Source organism: Schistocerca gregaria, chromosome 10 (assembly GCF_023897955.1).
Source record: "Schistocerca gregaria isolate iqSchGreg1 chromosome 10, iqSchGreg1.2, whole genome shotgun sequence".
Classification (NCBI taxonomy): domain Eukaryota; kingdom Metazoa; phylum Arthropoda; class Insecta; order Orthoptera; family Acrididae; genus Schistocerca; species Schistocerca gregaria.
In genome coordinates this window covers 82185040-82206983 of record NC_064929.1, presented here as the reverse complement: position 1 = coordinate 82206983, position 21944 = coordinate 82185040, and the positions used below count along the sequence as shown (strand labels likewise).

The following is a 21944-nucleotide window of genomic DNA, read 5'->3' as shown; positions in this document are numbered from 1 at the left end:
TTTCTATTCCAGTCCTGTTACAGGCTTATCCTATCCCATCAGAGGCCAGTCCAACTGTGAAAGCAGCCACATCATGTACTGACTCTGCTGCAAACACTGCACAGGTTTTTATGTCAGCATGGGAACCAATCAACAGTGCATCAGGATGAATGGCCTCTGCCAAATTACGACCAAGAACAAAGTTGAACATCCTGTGTCACAACATGGTACTTGCATAATATGCTTGGTTCCAATGGTTGCTTCACAACCCATGTTATATGCTTCCTTCCCTCCACCAGCATTTCTGAATTATGCCGATGGGATTTATCCTTGCAGAAAATCCTTCACACCTGTATCCCTCCTGGCCTCAATCTCTGGTAACCCACTACCCCTACACCCTCCACTGAACACTTTCCTCTTCATCTGTCTGCTTTTGATGTCCTGCTTTCTCCGTCCATCGTTGGTTATTTTACTGTCTAGGTAGCAGAATTTCTTAACTTCATCTACTTCATGACCATCAATTCTGACATTAAGTTTCTTGCTGTTCTCATTTCTGCTACTTCTCAATACCTTCGTCTTTTTGAATTTACTCTCAATTCATATTCTGTATTCATTAGACTGCCCATTCCATTCAGCAGATCACTTAATTGTTCTTCACTTTCACTCAGGATAGCAAGCTTGTCAGTGAACTGTTTCATTTATACCCTTTCACCCTGAATTTTAATTCCACTCCTGAATCTTTCTTTTATTTCCATCATTGCTTCTTCAATGTACAGATTGAACTGTAGGGGTGAAAGACTACATCCCTACCTTTTTAAACTGAGCACTTTGATCTTGGTTGTCCACTCTTGTTATTCCCGCTTGGTTCTTGTACATATTGTGCATTACCTGACCCTCCCTATAGCTTATCCCTATTTTTTTCAGAATTTTGAACATCTTGCACCATTTTACACTGTTCGACGCTTTTCCTAGGTCGACAAATTCTATGAACATTTCTTGATTTTTCTTTGGTCTTGTTTCCATTGCCAACCTTAACGTCAGAATTGCCTCTCTGGTGCCTTTACCTTTCCTAAATCCAAACTGATCGTCATCTAACATATCCTCAGTTTTCTTTTCCATTCTTATGGTATTATTCTTATCAGTAACTTGGATTCAGGAGCTGTTAAGTTGATTGTGCGATAATTCTCGCATTTTTTATCTCTTGCTGTCTTCAGAACTGTGTGGATGATATTTTTCCAGAAGTCTGACCGTATATTGCCAGGATCGTACATTCTACACACCAACGTGAATAGTCATTTTGTTGCCACTTCCCCTAATGATTTTAGGAATTCTGATGGAATATTATTGATACCTTCTGCCTTATTTGATCCTAAGTCCTCCAAAGCTCTCTTAAATTCTGATTCTAAAACTGGATCCCCTATCTCTTCTAAATCAGCTCCTGTTTCTTCTTCTGTCACATCAGACAAATCTTCCCCATTCAATGTACTCTTTCCACCTATCTGCTCTATCCTCTGCATTTAAAAATGGAATTCCAGTTGCACTCTTAATGTTACCGCCATTGCTTTTCATTTCACCAAAGGTTTTTTGATTTCCTATATGATGAGTCAGTTCTTCTGACTATAATTTCTTTTTCGATTTCTTCACGTTTTTAATGCAACCATTTTGTCTTAGCCTTCCTGCACCTCCTACTTAATTTCTTCACGTTTTTTATGCAACCATTTTGTCTTAGCTTTCCTGCACCTCCTACTTAATTCATTCCTCAGTGACCTGTATTTTTGTATTCCTGAATTTCCCTAAACACTTTTGTACTTCCCTCTTTCATCGGTCAGCTGAAGAAGTATTTCTTCTGTTAACCCATGGTTTCTGTACAGCTACCTTATTTGTACCTATGTTTTTCTTTCCAGCTCCTGTGATTGCTCTTTTTAGAGATGTCCACTCCTCTTTAACTGTGATGCCTACTGGACTATTCTTTATTGCTGTATCTACAGCCTTGGAGAACTTCCAGCATATCTCATCATTCCTTAGTACTTCTGTACCCCACTTCTTTGCATATTGATTCTTCCCGACTAATCTCTTCACCACTACCACACTGTGAAGTGAGTCTATATCTGCTCCTGGGTACGCCTTACAATCCAGAATCTGATTTCAGAATCTCAGTCTGACCATGACGTAATCCAACTGAAGTCTTCCCATATCATCCGGCCTTTTCCAAGTATACCTCATCCTCCTCTTGTGATTCTTGAACAGAGTATTTGCTGTTACTAGCTGAAATTTATTACAGAGCTCAATTAGTCTTTCTCCTCACTCATTCCTTGCCCCATGCCCATGTTCTCTTGTAACCTTTTCTTCTATTCCTCCCCTCTACTGCATTCCTGGCCCTCATGATTATTACATTTTCATCTCCCTTTATGTACTGTATTACCCTTCCAATATCATCATATACTTTATCCATTTCCTCATCTTCATCTTGTGAAATCAGCATACATACCTGAACTATCACTGTCAGTGTAGGTTTGCAGTCAACGGATAAGAATAACTGTATCACTGAATTGTTCACAGTAAGACGCTCTCTGCCCTACCTTCCTATTCATAATGAATCCTACTTCTGTTATACCATTTTCTGCTGCTGTTGATATTACCCTATACTCATCTGACCAGAAATCCTTGTCCTTTTTCCATTTCACTTCACTGACCCCCTACTATATCTAGAATGAGCATTTGCATTTCCCTTTTCAGACTTTTAGCTTCCCTACCGCATTCAAGCTTCTGACATTCCAAGTCCCAACACGCAGAACATTATCATTTTGTTGATTATCCAATCTTTTCTCGTGGTCACCTCTCGCTTCGTAGTCCCCTCCCGGAGATCCGAATGTGGGCTATTCTGGAATCTTTTGCCAATGGAGAGGTCTTCGTGGCACTTTTTCAATTATAGGCCTCACGTCCTGTGGATATACATTGTGTGTCTTTAATGCAGTAGGTCCCATTGCCTTCTGTGTCCTCGTGCCATTGATCATTGCTGATTCTTCTGCCTTTAGGGGCAATGTCCCACCCCAAGAGCAAAAGAGGGATCATATCCCAGTGGAAGAGCCAGGTGCAAGAACTGCCCAATCCACTCACCCAGCACTTTCTACTCCAGTCCTATCACAAGCTTACCCTATCCCACCACAGACAAGACTACCTGTGAAAGCAGACTTCTCATATACCAACTCTGGTGCAATCACTGCACTGCTTTTTATGTCAGCAGGACAGCCAATCAGCTGTCCCCCAGGATTAAAAGGCACCACCAAACTTTTGCCAAGAACACAGTTGATCAACTGGTGGCACAACATGCAGATGAGCATAGCATGTTCTACTTCAATGGCTGCTTCAAAACTGGGACCATCAGGAGCTTCCCTCCACCACCAGCATATCTGACCTACACTGATGGGAGTTGTTCTTGTAACACACCTTTGCTCCCATATTCTCCTGGCCTCACTCTCCAGTGACCCACTGACAACAGTTTCTCCTTCCTCTATTGTATTATCCCCTCTCAACTCATGTTTCCACATCACCAGCATCGTGCAGTGTTCCCAGTGGCTCCAATATCTGGGTATCACGTGGCTACCCCTTGGACCTGCCATCCCTCCCTCCCTCATTCCTAGCCAGCAAACCGTCTCCTCTATCTGAGCTGCTTGCCACCAGCCCCCAACTGCTCTTCCTGCCTCTCACCTCTTTCCTCTTGCCTACGCCACCCAACACAACTCGGACACCACCCTAGCCCACTTTCTGCACTGCAAGCCTGAAATTGTGCATGCAGCTGACACTGTGTGTGTGTGCTGGCATTCTGAAACAGAGGGTGCTCGACATGTGGATGAACTTTTTGAATTCGTTCTTTCGGTTTACTGAGAATCTCACAGTAACTTGCCAAGTTTATGGCAGTGTCTTTAGGTACAGATTCTAAATGCAAGCAAATCCCAGAACTCTGAGAACATGACTTTGCCTGCTCATGGCATGGTCTTGAACTTTTTTGGCATCAGTGATCCTTCGTGACAGCCTCCATTGACACACACTTGTTTTTGTTGTCAAAATGGTGAACCTAGCTTCCATCACCAGTCTCAATGTTGTTAAGAAACTCACACTCTCACACCCAAAATGCAAATGAAATGCATATTTTCTGCAGTTAAAAACTTGATTACAGCAAATTGTTTCTCACACGCCAACATAGTTAAATTACACACCGCGATGTTACACACTACAGTTTGGAGCCATCTAGTAGCAGAAATTGCAAATTGTGTCAGTAAAGTGGGAAAGTCAATCAAGTAATATGCACGACATGTAATACATCAACCAATATTGAGAAAAGAATAAAAAATTCAGGACATTACTTTTCAAGACACCCTCGTAGCTTTTGGTTACTGTTTTCATTTTCATACATCTCATCACAAACCATTGTACCCAACCACAAAGTTACATGGTTATTATAGCTTCTATTACATGAAAGAATTGAGTGTTAGTCCAATTTATAAATCAGTCTTAATTTTGCAGATGCTCTGCATGAAGGCTAAAATGTGGTTCCATTTTTCACAATCGTAATATGCAAAATAGAGCTTGGTCTTTCACAGTACAACAATAACTGCTCTGTTACAGACTGGAGTTTCCTCTCCTCCCTCCTGCAATCCCATGGAAATGATGAAAAAGAACACATACACTACACTTAGCTTTTTAATACTGTCAGCAACTTTCCACTGACATCCTGACAGCAAGGGGTGTGAGAGACACAGAGAGAGAGAGAGAGAGAGAGAGAGAGAGAGAGAGAGAGAGAGAGAGAGAGAGAGAGAGAGAGAGGGGGGGGGGGGCTGTTAGAGTTTACAGTAGCACTGATAGTAATATCATCATTAGAGGCAAAACAGAGGGAAACAGAATAATTGAAGGAAATCACGAGAAACTGAAATAAGACTGACTGGATGAAAAGTAAAGCCCAACTCTTGCTAAATGAGAGTAAAATGACTTCAGCACTTCATGTAGTTAGAGATAGATTTGTGGATCAACATCACATACTACCTTTCTACACATTTCTGTGCATAGAGTACTCTTACTCAATTAAGAGCTGCCTACCTCTACATTTCTATTCTGCAGCCCACTGTATATCTGTAATGGAGAAAACAAAGAGTATGATACAAATTTTGCCCTTCTTTTATTACATTTACATACAATAAATGGAAAGAATAAATATTGGTACAGCTCCAATTAAACTTTAATTTTCCTGATTTTACCATAACAGTCAGTATGTGAGATGTTTGTTGGCGAATACAGTATGTTTTATGACTCACTTTAGAAACTGACTTCTTGGAACTTTACAGCAAGACTATCTGCCTCTCTTAGTGCTTAAAACACTACAGTTAGTAGAATTCTTCGGTGAGATTATTGTCATGACGAAAAAACCTCAAGATGTATCTGAAAGCTCTTCTTTTAACTTTACTTATCTCTTTTCACAATAGTACAAACAATACTCAAGAATTAGTCAAATTAGTGTTTAGTAAATGACATCTTTCTTGTTTGACTTCAATTACTTGCAATTTTGATATGAGATTTAAAACTTTCCTGGTGTACAGACTGTTCTATAAAATTTTGGGCGAATTGCTGGATGTCTGCAACTTGTTGCCACAATATTTCGGCACAGTGACTTCTGAACATCTTTAGGTGAATACTGACAGGGAAGGCACTGAGCTCACATATTTAAAACCCCATCGGCACATGTGTGGCATGTGCACTGCGTTCCATACCCTCCATATTAAAAGTGGGCTTCATCAATATCACATTGATTGTCTTCAATTGGCAAACAATGCCAGCTACGCAAAGCACTAAGGTTTTTTTCTATGGTGGGATTCCATGCAAAATTTAACTAGAAATCACCATCTCAATTAATAAGGGACTCAGACAGTCATATTTCCAGTAATTCATTGATAATAATGCTCCAAAAGTTTGAAGTATGGGCCACAATTTTCATTTGTTTGTATTTCATCAACTGACCAGTGGAAAAACAATGTTCACTGATAGTGGACATTTTGGGTTGGAGGAGGCGAGTATGCCGTTGACATTCTACAATGTGTTCCTATGCTAGGCGTGTTGTTTGTCCTATTAAGATTTGCCACTTTCGCACAGAATTCTGTAAACACCTGCCTTGCACAACTCTAAGCTCTCTTTAACAGATTCCAGTAGTGCTGAGATTTAGTTGGAGGATGACAAACTGCTTTAACTTTATGTCTTCCTAATATTCTGCCTATTTTGACTGAAATACTTCCAATATGTGGTAAACAAGCAGTCATTTTGAAGGCCTCATCCTCTTGTTTGTCTTGTCGTTTGTACATCCATAGCACTCTGTATTTGCTGGGATAAATACCCATTGTTCTGGAACACAGTTTGCAGGTGCTCCTGTTCTGTATTCAGATTATCGGCATCCAAGCTGGTATGAGCTTGGTGGATTAAGGTCTTCAGAATGTCCATTGTTTGTGCCGGATGGTGGCAGCTATTAGCTTTCCAAGATGTCTAAAAACTGCAAGCAACAACCTTTCTTGATCTCCATTGTAAATCTTATGTTTTCATGTACAGAGTTCAAATGTTATAGAACTCCCGGAGATTGTACAAACCATGAGGCCAGACTATAAAAGTGTCATCAATGTACTGCCAAAATACTGTTGGTTCTAAAATAGCTGAAGTGAGTGCCCACTCCTCAAAATCTTCCATAAAAAGATTGGCCACTAGGGGAGACAAAGGGCTATCCATGGCAACACCATCACATTGTTCAAAAAGTTGTGTGTCAAATAAAAAGTATGTCGAGGAGACAGCATGCTCGAACAAAGCTGTACTGTCACCCCCAAATATATTGCCAATGAGATACTGTGAGTCCACCAGACACACATTTGTGAGAAGCAAAATGACACAGAAACTGATCAACAGGTCATTGCTTTCCAGCTTAAGTGAAGTAAGTCTGCTAATAAGATCACTAGAATTTTTTATACGATGTAGACCCCTACCTAAAATGCATTTCAGTAAAGACACCAAGTATTTGGCCAAATCATAAGTGGCTGCTTACTATAGGATGTAGAGGCACACAATCTTTGTGGGCCTTGTGCAGTCCATACAGTCTAGGTGGATCTCAACTATTTGGTCTGAGTTGCTTCATGACCTCCATTGGTAGAGAACTGTTACACAGAAGTTCAGCTGTTTTTTGTATCACTTGACTGGTAGGATCCTTATTGATCAATAAAACATTGATCTTATTGACATAGCCTTTCCATGACACGACAATAGTAACATTACCTTTATCCAATTTGGAAACTACTGTATCCGCATCTGCTCATAAGTTACAGAGGGCTGCTCTTTCCATAGGCGAGATGTTACTCTTTGGTGGTGTGGCTCTCATCAACACACGGCAAGACTCTCAATGAATGTACTCTGCTGTGTCTGCTGGTAGACGATGGACAGCTTCTTCGACGGAACTGTAAGAGTCCACTAGTGGCAGCGAAAGAGGTGTAGGGACAAAATTAAGACCTTTTTCCGACCCATAGTCATGTCATCTATAGATTTCCCCATGAAGCTGATAACGGATTGTCGAACAGGAACTTCCTGCAGCACCTGTATCGAAAGAGTCAGTCTTTGCACTCTACATCATTGTAGCCTTGTTGTGGATCCAGTTTGCTTTGGCCCATGTCACGCCATCCATCTAGTCCAAAGACAACAATTATAATGTTGCTCCCACTTCTAGCCAAAATAATCTTAGGACACAGACTCCAATTCACATCAATTAAAATGAATCCTTTCTCTCACCAGTGCCATGTTCGCCTTGCGTTTGATGGTTCTTTCTTTTTTTCAGCAGTGGTATTAATAAAATGCCAATTTTGGCAAACTTTGGAATAATGCCCTCGCATTGCATGTTAGTAATACACTGCTGCAAATAACATCAAACACAAGGTGAACATCGCGCTGATAAGAGAAAAGATTTGTTTTAGTCAACGTGAATTGGATTTCGTGTCCAAAGATATATATATTATTTGCATTTAGAAGTGGCAGCAAGACTCTTGTTGTTATCTTTGGACTATGTGAATGGTGTGACATGGGCCAAAGCAAAATGAATCCATGACAAGTCTACAAGACAGGGTGCAAAGATTGACTCTTTCAACACAGGTGCCGCACGAAGTTCCTATTTGACGATCCGTTACAAACTTAATGGGGAAATCTATACATGACACGATTATGACTGTGTTGGAAAGAGGTCTTAATTTCACTCCTACACCTACTTCACTGCCTCTGACGGATTTTGACAGTTCCGTCAAAGAAGTTGTGCACTGTCTGCCAGATGATGCATCCGAGGAAATTCATTGACAGTCTTGCCACGTGTTGATGAGAGCTGCACCCTAAAAGTGTAACATCTTGTCTATGGAGAGAGCAGTTGTCCACAACTTAAGATCAGAGGTGGATATGGTAGTACTCAAGTCAGATGAAGGTAATGCTACTGTTATGATGCCACAGGAGGGCTATAGCAATAAGATCAATGTTTTATTGAGTGATTAAAAGTATCACAAAACTGATAAGGCTCCTACAAATCAAGTGATGCGAAAAATAGCAGAACTTCTATCTAACGATTCTCTAAGAAAGGAGGTTACTATAAGACTGAGACCAAATAGTTCAGTTCCACGTAGGCTGTATGGACTGTCCAAGGTCCACAAAGCAGCATATGTATAGTAAGCAACATTAGAGCAGTCACTTAAAATTTGGATGATTACTTGGTATCTCTACTGAAACACATTACAGGCAAGTGGCAACATCATATAAGAAATTCTAGTGATTTTATCAGCTGGCCTCAGTCACTTAAGATGGAAAGCAACAACTTGTTGGTCAGTTTTGATGTCTTTTTGCTGTTTACAAATGTGCCTCTGATGGACTCACTGCATCTCATTGGCAGTGGGTTTGGGGCTGACATTACAGCTTTGTTCGAGCACACTTTCTCCTCAACATATTTTTATTTTACAATGAGTTTTTTGAACAATCTGACAGTGTCGTCATGGGTAACCGTTTGTCTCCCTTAGTGGACATCTTTTTATGGAAGATTTTGAGGAGTGAGCATTCATCTCAGCTATTTTAAAATCAACAGTATTTCGGGGGTATGTTGATGACACTTTTATAGTTCGGCCTCACGGTTTGGACAGTCTCCGAGAGTTTCTACAACATATGAACTCTGTACACAAAAACATAAAATTTACTATGGAGATCAAGAAAGGTGGTTGCTTGCCATTTTTAGATGTCTCGGTGTGACGGAAGAGCGTTGGCATACTTGGACACCTGGCATTTCAAAAGCTCACTGAAACAGACAATATCTACAAGCTACTAGTTGCCACCTATCAGCTCAAACGATGAACGTTCTAAAGACCTTAATCCACCAAACTCATACCATCTCAAATGCCAATAATCTGCAAACATAACTGGAGCACCTACAAACTGTGTTCAGGAACACTGAATATTCATTCCATCAAGTACAGAGAGCACTACAGACATAGAAATGAGAAGCCAAACAAGAGGATGATACCTTCAAAATGATTGCTTATTTACACCACATTGGAAATATTTCAGCCAAAATAGAAACAATGTTAAGACGACAAAGTTAAGTAGTTTTTTGTCCTTCTCCCAAAATCTCGACGCTACTGGGATCTGTTACAGATGACAGAGTGGTGCAAGGTAGTTGTTTATAGAGTTCTGTGCGAAAGTGGCAAATCGTATATAGGCCAAACAACGCACACAGTACAGGAATGCATTGTAGATTATCAATGGCACACTTGCCTCCTCCGAGCCAATAAGTCTGCTACTGCCAAATATTGTATTTCCGGTGGTCACTAGAAGAAATGTGACCAAAAGAAAATTGTGACCCATACATTAAACTTTTGAAGCTCCATCATCAATGAGTCAGTGAAAATACAACTTTCTGAGACCATTATTAATCAAAATGGCAGATTTCAGTTAAATTCTGCATGGAATCCCATCACAGAAAACTTTCATGCTCAGTGTAGCTGGCATCGTTGCCATGCAAAGACAACCCATCTGATATTGATGACGCCAGCTTTCACTACGGAGGGCATGCAATGCTGAGCACACACTTGCAGATGAATGGTGCATGTGCAATTCCAACTGAACACACCACACATGTGCTAGTGGGGTCTTAAATATGTTAGCTCAGTGCTTTCCCATTCAGTATTCAGAGTTCAGTGCCTTTTCTGTCAGTTTTCACCCGAAGATGGCCAGAAGACACTGCGTTGAAATATCATGCCATCAAGTGTCAGGGCAATTCACCCAAAATTTTATGGAACTTATAATTTTTCTGATAAACTAAGCCTGGGAACTCTTTGCTGATTCATGCACTTTTGTTTTAAAATACTGCAGATGGATTTGTCATCATAATACAATGAAAATAAGCAGCTCAAAAAAGGACACAAAGAATAAGTACGGTATAAGGACAGGACAGATTGCCTCGGAGAAGGAGCCATCATGGCATTTGCTTAAAATAATTTAGGAAAACGTGCGAAACATCTAAATTGGGGTGGCTGGAGAGACAAAGTTCAATTCACCCTAATATGAGGTCAGTGTCTTAACAGCTGCAATGCCTCATTTATTTCATACCTATTATACAGTGTTCCTTCATGTAAACACAGTTTTACTCTTCACTTAGCTGATGACACCAGAACCAGAAACTTGCTGCTGCACCTCTTGCACTAACTCCAGTCCATTTGGAAAACTGATTCTTAAGACTAGATACAAGCTCCCAATTTTCGTAACTACCAAATTGAATGATGAAATGTTATCAATTCTTTTTGTTCGCTGATGTGTATAACAAGACATTTAGTCATGTTTTGAGCAAGCTATCAATCTATGAGAATATTATTCTGCACAACAATGGGTGATAACAGGCATAGTGAGATAATGTATTGACCCATAAACCTTTTTCACTGCCTGCGGTGAAATAATTGGAGATCTTAACATGCTGTATAGGATCACTAATGTAAGACTTCCAGTGTATGTCACTATCATTGAAGAATGTAAACTTCATTTTATTCACATATTTTTAGCTTTTACATTGCTGTTAACTGGGAAGTAAAATTTCATATAGTACTGAATTTATTTTACTATGTTTCACTCTCTTTTAATGACAATCCATTAGCAGAGAAACAGTTAATAATTTTCACAGAAGTGTCATTTACAACTGTCTGTTTTAAGCTATTCCCATCAATTTGATTAAACGTGCATTACCAGTGATATAGAATGGGAGTTTAGTTATGTCTAACAAAAAACTAGGCAAGATCATAACAATCCCTGTGGTACAGCAAACCAGCAATGACATCTCTGCCCACAGAGGATGCCACTTCTTTATCCACACAGAAGATTTCTTGACATAAGCTTCTGTATTCTGTTAGATACAAAAAAAAATTAATCAGCTGGTATACTGATTACCTTAGAGTCTTATTGCAAAAGATATGTACTATTTGAGTACACTTACATTATTGACAGTTATCACAACCTGTATCATTACCTCTCCATACAATAGCATGAACAATGTGAACTATCAGTATATCCTCTGATATTTGATGTCATATGTTACGCAGTGGCATCTCTGATGTCTTCTTTGTACATTGCACTTGTACATGTCATTCATGTGTTTTGTTCACACTATGTCATTTAATTTAGCATAGTTTAGTTTAGTTTTTGGTTGAGGCTTGGATCATATTGTTTACTAAACTTACACGGTAAAAGTGCACTTACGGTGTCGGTGTCCGACGTGTACCGTGAGAATACTGGTAAAAATTCGATGGGAACTGTATATAATGAATCACGAGTCGGTTCTTGGTAGCAAATGTGAATGCTTGCTCATCGTTTTCTATGCTTCATAAATAAAGTTGGCTGGTATTTTATAGTATTAAGTTAGAATTTAAACACATTCTCAATTTTTGACAAAATCAAAAATAAGGTACACAAGTAGGTTACTGCAATGACGAACATACACCGCCAAAAGTCATGGGGCACCTCATAATATCATGTCGTAAATTCGTTTGCCTGGCATAGTGCAGCAACTCGACACGGCATGGACTCAACAAGTTGTTGAAAGTCTCCAGCAGATGCACAGGGTGTAAATTTTAAGTTGACAAACCAGAATAACTCAAAAAATAAGATTCACACGAAAAAATGCGTAGAATCCAAAGTTGATTATTTTCGAGGGGGACATCTGCTGGTGCTAAAATTAGCCCGCCACCCCAGCCCCTGGGGGTGGGGTGGGAGCCAACTTTAAAATTTCAAATGGGAACCCCTGTTTTTTTATTGCAGAATCAGATTCTACATAAAAAAAACTACATACATTTTGTCTTAAACATTTGTTTTGACTCTTGCTAGTTGGCACAGTAATTCAAGAAAATCCATGTTCTCATTTTTGTGTGGAAAATGGTTACGCATAAATAAAAAATACTTATTTACTTCGTAAATTTTGATTCGCTAAAACTAAAACTCTCCCTCTCTCCCCATAGGGTGGGATTTGAGAGAGAGGAATTAGAGTTTTACAAATGTTGTCCCATTTGACCAATGTTGTTTGGGTCCTCTCTCTCAAACCCCACCCTATGGGGAGAGAGGAAGAGTTTAGTTTTAGTGAATCAAAATTTATAAAATAACTATTTTTTATTTTTCTGTAATCATTTTCCACACAAAAATGATAATATGGATTTTCTTGAATTACAGTGCCAACTACCAAGAACCAAAACAAATGTTTGAGACAAAATGTATGTAGTTTTTTATGTAGAATCTGATTCTGCAATAAAAAACGGGGGTTCCCATTTGCAATTTTAAAGTTGCCTCCCACCCCACCCCCAGGGGCTGGGGTGGCGGGCTAATTTTAGCACCAGCAAATGTCCCCCTCGAAAATAATCAACTTTGGATTCTACACATTTTTTCATGTGAATCTTATTTTTTGAGTTATTCTGGTTTGTCAACTTAAAATTTACACCCTGTATTCAGCCATGCTACCTCTATAGCCATCCATAATTGTGAAAGCGTTGTCATTGCAGGATTGTGTATACAAACCGATCTATCGATTATGCCCCACAAATGTTCGACAGGATTCGTGAGGAGCGATCTGGATAGCCAAATCGTTTGCTCGAATTATCCAGGATGTTCTTCAAACCGATCACAAACAATTGTGGCCCAGTGACATGACATCATTGTTTGGGAACAGTGAAGTCCATGAATGCCTGCAAATTCTTTCCAAGTGCTGGACATAACAATTTCAGACAATGACCAGTTCAGCTGGACCAGTGGACCCAGCCCATTCCATGTAAAAGCAGTCCACACCATTACAGTGCCGTAACAAGCTTTCACAGGTGCCTTGTTGACAACCTAGGTCCCTGGCTTCGAGGGGTCTACACTCTAACCGTACCATCAGCTCTTACTGACTGAAATTGGGACTCATCTGACCAGGCCACAGTTTCCAGTCATCTACGGTCCAACACATTTGGTCACAAGCTCAGGAGAGGTGCTGCCATTAGAAAAAGCACTCACATCAGTTGTCTCCCGCCATAGTCCATTAACACCAAATTTTACCGCACAGCTCTGACAGATGAGTTCGTTATATGTCACACATTTATTTCTGTAGTTATTTCACACAGTGTTGCTTATCTGTTAGCACTGGCAACTCTATGCATATGAGACTGTCCTCAGTCATTAAGTAACAGCTGTCGACCACTGCATTATCTGTGGTGAGAAGTAATGCCGAAAAATTGATATTCTCGGCACACTCTTGACACTGTGGAGCTCGGAATACTGAATCCCCTAATGGCTCCCAAAATGGAATGTCCCACGCATCTAACACAAAGTACCATCCCGCGTTCAAAGTCTATTAATTCCTTCCGTGTGGCCATAATCACATTAAAAACATTTTCACACAAATCATCTGAGTACAAATGACAGCTATGGAAATGAACTGCTTTTCATATCTTACGTATAAAATACTACCTCAGTGTATATTTTCATGTTGACATTCATTAGCTTCACGAGCCCACAACCAAACTGTCTCATTCCAACTTAATCTACGCCTCAGGCTACGATATAGTTCAGTGTGTCAGCACATCTAATTTTCTTTCAGTCACATTCATTGTCCCTCAACACATTGTCGTATTTCAATCTAACATATGCCTGGGACTTCGCTACAAGTCAGTCTCTCAGCATGTCGAGGTTTTCTTCCATTCAGTAAATAGTTACAGAAAATCAGTAACCGACCTTAAAATTCATAATAGCTACATCTGTAAAAATTGTTCTGGGACTCACCTTATCAAAAACAAAAGTAATCAATTTGTATCTTCTGCCATAATAAATCATTAGATTCAATGATTCTCACGTGTACTACGACCTGACTGGCTACAACCAGTGTCAAAAGATTGCCAACATCAGCCTGCATTATGAAGAGCTGCTAACATTGTAAATGAAATGTAGCCCACTTTCATACTTCTAGTGCAAATGGCACTCCACTGAAGGAGAGAACAGCTCAAATTATTACATGCACATAGGTCTAGTGGAGATGGTGGGTGTATTGAACATTGTGATACAGCCATCCCAATTTGACCAGGAACATCAGCAACAACATTAACCAAAACTTCCAGGCTATTTGACTGTAGTCGATGTATAAAACTTTTTCCTGATGTTTCCTCTTCGACTGAGGGAGACATCTTCAGAGGTAAAATGGCAGTTTCTCATTTTACCTCTGGAGATGACTGACATCACTTATAACTTCTGAACTATTAGGTTGTGGTTGATGTATAAAACTTTCTCCTAAAATTTCCTTTCCGACTGTGCAAGACATCTTCAGAGGTAAAGTAGCAGTTCGCCATTTTAACTCTGAAGATGAACTTTAGGAGACAGTTTTATACATCGAACACGGTCTAGTAGCCTGGAAGTTTTCAGTGATGTCAGTACCAGCCATGAAAGTTGTCTGGATATGTATGGATGTGTGTGTGTGTGTGTGTGTGTGTGTGTGTGTGTGTGTGTGCAGTTGCTTCATCAGGAAAGAGGGAAGGAAAAGGAAAGATGAAAGGATGTGGGTTTTAAGGGAGAGGGTAAGGAGTCATTACAATCCCGGGAGCGGAAAGACTTACCTCAGGGGGAAAAAAGGATAGGTATATAATCGCGCGCGCACACGCGCGCGCACACACACACACACATATATATCCATCCATACATACACAGACACAAGCGCTTTTTTTATATATTAAAAACAAAGATTCCAAGACTTACCAAGCGGGAAAGCGCCGGTAGATAGGCACAATAAGTAAAACACACACACAGAATTTCTAGCTTTCGCAACCGACGGTTGCTTCTTCAGAAAAGAGGGAAGGAGAGGGTAAGACGAAAGGATGTGGGTTTTAAGGGAGAGGGTAAGGAGTCATTCCAATGCTGGGAGCAGAAAGACTTACCTTAGGGGGAAAAAAGGACAGGTGTACACCCGCGCACACACACACACACACATATCCATCTGCACATACACAAGCACTTTCCACAACATTTGTAGTACCTTAGAGATATTACGCAGGATAAAGAGAAAAATAACTGATGAAAAGAAATATGTTTGTCAATACAGGGTCTTCCGGAAGTGATAATGGGGTGTTTTAAACAATCTAAAGCCCAATTTCTCAAATGCAAGAAGCAGAAAAAAGAAAATCATAATTTCAACATGCCTACCAGAACTGGAGTGTAAGAAAGGTAATGCAGGAGTTCAATGCCGTGAACTACATGGTCTGTCAAGCAAAATAGCTGTTACAGAACAGAGGCATCTTGAAATGTCAGATAAAAAACCAGGGAAATTTCTGTCAGTAGAAGCTGCTCACACCATTTGGTCATTTTATGAGGGCGATGATGTAAGAAGGGCAATGCTTGGAATAAAGGATCGTGTTTCAATGAAGTACAGGAATGGTCAGAAAATTAAGGTTTCAATGAGATCGATTCCTTGTAACTTTATAATTTAAAGGAGGCATACACATTGATTAAAGGAAATTTTTCTAATATGCTTATTAGTTTTTTCCAAATTTGCAGAACTGAGGCCCAAACACTGTATTCTAGCAGATTTCGGTGGCACTCTGTAATATGTGAATAAATACAAACATATTAACACTGCTTTGCAAAGGTTCTTTGCAGTCTACAATCACTGTTGTAATTCATGTCCTGGAAATTAGGAAAAAAAAAGTTCAAATCTGTGTGAAATCTTATGGGGTTTAACTGCTAAGGTCATCAGTCCCTAAGCTTACACATTACTTAACCTAAATTATCCTAAGGACAAACACACACAGCCATGCCCGAGGGAGGACTAGAACCTCCGACGGGAGCAGTCGCACAGTCCATGACTGCAGCGCCTTAGACCGCTCGGCTAATCCCGCGTGGCTGGAAATGAGGAAATTTGGATTTCTGTCTACAGATGTAAATTAGAAACATTACCAAAATTAACACCAGAGCTCATCACTTTATTTTGCAAGGATCTGTCCCTGTCTGTCCTTCTGCAAAACAACAAAGTTCATTTATGAACACATTAGAGGAAGCCTCAAGATTCACAGTTTGCTGTGTACTGTGATTTATCAGAGAACTACCAATTTTTGATAAGCTGAAGTCCAGAGCTATCATTGGAGCAGTAAGCAAGTTACTGTCCACCCATCTGTTGTGTACTACAAAGGAGAAACAGAGACAAAACATCTCAGTTATGTTGTTATTTCTGACTGTCTTGAACATAACAATGTCTACTGCTTCCAGAACAAGCTCATGGACCTCTTGAGAAAGTAGTTTGAACCAAAAAAACATGATACTTTTTTAATTGTTCAAAAATATGAACAACTGTTTAAATTTATGTTTTCATCAAGCTGATTTTGGCATAGAATCTGAATGGCATTTTTCATCAACAGCTCATGGAATAGGGCCTTGTGAAGGAGTCTGTGGCATAGTCAAAAAGTTGGGAGCTCAAGAAAGTTTGCAACATCCATTTGAAAATCAAATTCCTAGACATCAGTGGCTTTTCACCTGGGCAGTGGAAAACACCTCTGGAGTACATTTTAAGTTTGTAACTCAGGACAACTACATAGGGACAGGCACACTTTTAAACAGTCGCTTCAGCTAAGCATTAACAATTACAGGGACTCAAACACAACAAAAATATTTGTCATAATATTCTTATATGCTCCAACATCACTAGAACAGTTGGCCACCGAATCCCAAGAAACTCTATCACTGCCAAGTATAAGTGGATACATTAGCTACAGTGGATAACAACAAGTGGTAGCTGGAGATGCAGTGGCTTGTATATATTTTGAGCAAAGATGAAGAGGCAGATGATCTGAAAGTGACATTTCTTCATCTGTGTGTTCCATCTCCTCCTTTTGCATACCTGGAGAAGCCAGATGTTACATGGATTCCTGTAGCAGATGTTCTATGCAAGGTGAAATCTGTGACTCCAACAGACTACGTGTACATCTTGCCTGAAAATGATATGGTCAAAACCAACATCGCCTTTACAATTAAGTCCAGTATTAGAAAAGGCGATATGCACAGTTATTCATGGATGTCATGCAGGAAAGAAAAAAAAATTTTCAACAATTATTTGTTGATTTCTTAATATAGAAGCTTCTCAAAAGCCATTTCTGACACGTCTCTTGGAACTTGAAAGTTTACACCATGTGATCCCAAAATGGAAGTTTGGGAAGTGCAGAAAAACTTTGTAAATTTTTAAAAAAAATTTAAAAATATAGCTCTTTACAAATTTAGAAAGATATTAAATTTTAAACACCATCATGTTGCATATCAAATGAAAGCCCATCTGAAGCACTTTAAAATGACACTTTTCTAGGTCTGTATCACATCGAGTTCCAGAGAAAATGGCAGTTTGCCAGCCCAGGGTCCAGCAATTTTGAACACAACTTTTAAAATTCAGTGCTTAATAAATTTCCGATGAATTGATGAAAAAAAATTCTATGGTTTTCATTCACAACTATGCAGGAACACTAGGTACACCAAATTCTACCAAAATCTGAGAACATCAGTCTTACCCACAGAACAACCCTATATGGAAAAATTTCAAGTATTGCTGCCTAAGTTAGATGGTAGGCCCTCCTACATCTGGCTAGATAAGCCAATAAAAGGTCAGTGGCATGCACATGTATACCACCTTCATTAGGACCATGACTTGTAAAGCACCCTCAGGTTCAAAACAAAGCTTCAGGCGGAGGCCTGCATTATTTATACAGGTACACGATTCTCTCTGCCAACAGAGTTCAGACCATTCCTCACACATCCTCACCTCCCAATAGCAGCAACTGGCACAGAGCCACTGTGAAGTCTCTCCAAAACGGGCACCCTATTTCACTCCTAGTTGGCTGATGTCACTGGTTTGTTTGTGGAGTTGCTGCAGCAAACAAGTCATCACTCGTGCTGTTAAATAGTGCATTCTTGATCAGCTTATTGTCTGCACATATCATAAAGTGGCAGCTGATCATTACTCAGGTCCACAGACAGTGCTTCAATTTCCTCTATTACCTGGCACTGGTTTCACAGAACTCTACATTGTACTAAGATACAGAGTATTTCCTCCATATTTTTATCACTTCCCCTTCAATGATTTAGCAACAGGAGATTCACTTGTTGTTTCAGACATATTTTGATCAAGATGGTGTTTGGCATCTTCCTAGTTTTTGCATAATTGTGCTGTTTTGCCCTACACTTCACGAGATGTTTTTGTATCAGAAACCACACTGTATCATTCTGCACGTCTGAGAGGCAGCCAGTTATCAGAGCAGCCTATAGTAAGTATATAAAACGGGAAGGCTTCAAGAAGAGTTGGTTACAGATCCGCAAGTCATCAAACTCATTATCTCGATTACAAAGCTTTTGCTGCGAGTATGTTTTGCGATGTATCAAACTTGATTCTCAGAGTAGTGAGAAGATGAAAGCAAAATTGCGCGCTTACCTTTCAGTCTACTAAAATCTTTCAGTAAATTATTGATCGTTTCCTCGCTGTACATCGCAGCAGCCTCCGTAGCAGCTAATGCTTCAGGTGAGCTTGGTATACCATCAGTACCCCAACTCCGACAAAACAGAATTTGCGAAACTGCAGATCCTGTTTATTCAACGAACAATACAGGTAATTTGGCGATGAGTGTACATATTCCGCATCGACAACCTTCTGATTGCAAGGAAATAATACCCCCCGCCGTGCATTGCGTAATCACGCTACGCTTCCTCAGACAGGTACATGGTTCATAATTTTACTGCGTGTTTTCGTTGCGCCACACGCTGTCAAGCTGCCATTCCCGTGTTCCCCCTATCAATCTGTCGACGGCGCTCTTCCCTGATTAATCGTGAATAACAACAGATTTTATATCTTTTGTAATAAATTCATTTCTTCGTTTCCGTTAAAGTTTGCAACTGGAGATTCTCATTAATCAATTGCTACTTGTGTGAATAAAACATGAAAAAGTGAATACAGATAGTCTCATTTTTAGTAGTTCATAATAAAAAGGATGAATGATTACAGACGTAAATATTGCTCACAGTTCTTAAAATCTGGGTCTACAGTAGCAGCTCCAGCTTTGTTTTGTTACATGTCTTAATCGTATAACTTAATTATTGACCCCAATTAAACACTCAGGGAGTAACGCCTGTAAGCATCCCTAAACAATGCGAGAATATTAATTGGATATTTGCAGTAATTCCATGGAATCTGTGAAAACAAATGACTGGTTCTCTTGTGGCATTCTCTGCACTCCTGGTCAAACGCAAGTGTGTGCATCAACATCTAACTTTTTGTACATCTTAAAAATATTTGAAAAGGTAAATGCGTAATGAGGAATTCATTTCGAAATGCAAATCCGTTGTATACCGGTATTCAGTTGTAGATGGAGTGTAGCTTCAAAAATAGGCCCCGGTATTTCTCGATAACCTGGTTTGTAATACCAATAGATAATCCTATTGGATAACATTTTATGAAGAGCGTTACTTTTTTGTTTCACTAAACCGCAATAAGACAGTATGCCGGTTTAAAGCGAAAACATGTACGATTTCATAATCTGCCCATGCTCGTAGACAAGCTAGAGCAATGTCTCTGGCGTTCACTTTGCCCTTGGATCAACGCTGTCAGGCTGCCATTCCAGTGTTCCTCCATTTGTGACCTGTTTCTGTTTCCCAGAAACAATCCTCGTTATTCCTGGACCTGCCAGTATTTTCCTGAGTTTACAAAGGTATGTTTGTAACTTTTCCTTTATCCATTAATTGCATATGACTTGTATTCCAAGCTCTCTTCGTCACGATGAACAAGCTAGTACAAACCGGTAGCCATGATAGTCAGGCAATGATCTTTGTACGTGGGAGTGCTATTTTGTTTTCAATAGTTAACTGCGAAGTAAGTTTTATTCCATAACTATGAAACGCAGCTACCAAAATAACTGCTTATATATTACTGTCTCTTCGTCGCTCTTGACCTTGACTGTGAATGTGCCGGGTAAGCAAACCTCATAACAATAATACCGTGTGCCGGCTTAGTGATGCGTTGTTTAAAAGTAGCAACTGATAGAACATAAAAAGTAAACAAATTTATGTATGAAAGAGCAGCTTGTTCTAGTGACATCATAACCTAATCATCTTTCAGCAGTTTGCCCTCCCTTGTCCTTACCTTCCACGAAACATTTAGATTGCCCATGCTTGACCTTCTCTTGTGTCAGTACACAGTAGAAGGATCCCATTGTAAATTGCATCGTGCTACACCATTTAGATCTTTTTGTCTACTTTGCCAAATTTTGTTGCGCAACTTTCACAGAGTTCTTAGAAATGCCCTGTTTTCTTTCAGCCAGCACAACTTTTATATTCCTGTTTCCAACCAAACCCCATGCCCTCCACTACTATAAAATTAGCTTTTTAAAATACTTTCCGAATTGTTTTAGTCCTTTCCACCTTACCTTCCAAGCATGTCCGGAGGAAAAAAAAAAAATTGGAAACCTCTATAACTCCTGTTTGGGAAAAATAACAGCAGATGCTGTGCATATTGCTAAATTTCAGTACCTCACCTTTTGTGAACCACCCGAACATTCTGCATACTTTTCCAAAGTCTCCATGCAAGCCTGACGGCATTGGAATGACTGTCAACTTGTAATAAAATAATCAAGAAAATAAATTTTATTATTATTATATACCATTCCAAACACTTTCCATTGTTATCTGTCCTTCCGAATTCAGTCTGGTGGAAACCTTCCTTTAATTAAAGTGGTACTTCGCCAAAGGAAGGTAGAATGCAATGGTAAGTAGAACAAGAGGGCATGGGTGAGTGTTGGAGCAGGACTCTGCTGCGAATTATTTGCTTATAGTATTGTATTGTATTAGACACGTGGAATGAGAGAGTGTATAATAAATAAAACATCTTAATGCCATGGTTCACAGTATTATTGAATGAAATTTTTCAACAGTGGTTAATCCCGTACAGCACATAAGCCATATAATGATTTTCAAGCTGCAGTAGCCTACATTAATAATTACCATGGTCAGTTGTCACATATTGGGAAATCTGCTAACAGACTTCCACATTAGATGTGGAAACAGCTGATCAAACCATATACAAAATTCTTTCAATTTTGGCCATTGGGAAGCAGAGTAAATGACCCAGCAGGTTTGCTGTGATATCATACAGCACTGTTTAAACATGGCACCTTATCTGAAAATAAATTGCTTGAGTAAAACATTTATTGAGAATCCACTTTAGATTGTCACTTACATTCAAATGAAAATTAATGTAATTACAGATGACAATAGAAAACATTACATCTCGATGATGTAAAATTTCTGTAGATAACTAAGAAAAGGTATCAGGAAATAATTTTTATGCACTAATTGATTGGCAAGTTTAACTTTAGTCTTTCCACATTGCCTATTATAATGCTGCAATGTAT

General features: G+C 39.5%; 2 protein-coding genes across 30 annotated transcripts in view; one reads left to right on the top strand and one right to left on the bottom strand.

Moving 5' to 3' along the window:
- The window catches only part of LOC126293317 (molybdenum cofactor sulfurase 3), a 151285-nt gene extending 131348 nt beyond the window's left edge, over positions 1–19937 (bottom strand). The window contains exon 1 of one of the 4 annotated variants that reach the window (XM_049986465.1): positions 19889–19937. Coding sequence is in view for 1 of the 4 variants with exons in the window: in XM_049986462.1 (XP_049842419.1) it covers positions 18977–19031 (55 nt within the window). In the remaining 3 variants the exon portion in view is untranslated. Of the gene's footprint in view, positions 1–5073; positions 5109–18976; positions 19689–19888 lie in introns of those variants that run through there. The other 3 variants (XM_049986462.1, XM_049986463.1, XM_049986464.1) reach the window with 3 other exon arrangements.
- Positions 19938–20105: 168 nt separating this feature from the next.
- The window catches only part of LOC126293318 (poly(rC)-binding protein 3), a 559120-nt gene continuing 557281 nt past the window's right edge, over positions 20106–21944 (top strand). For 19 of the 26 annotated variants that reach the window (XR_007552268.1, XM_049986501.1, XM_049986504.1 and 16 more), the window contains exon 1: positions 20108–20246. The gene's annotated coding sequence lies outside the window, so the exon portion shown is untranslated. Of the gene's footprint in view, positions 20247–21944 lie in introns of all 26 variants that reach the window. The other 7 variants (XM_049986491.1, XM_049986509.1, XM_049986507.1 and 4 more) reach the window with 2 other exon arrangements.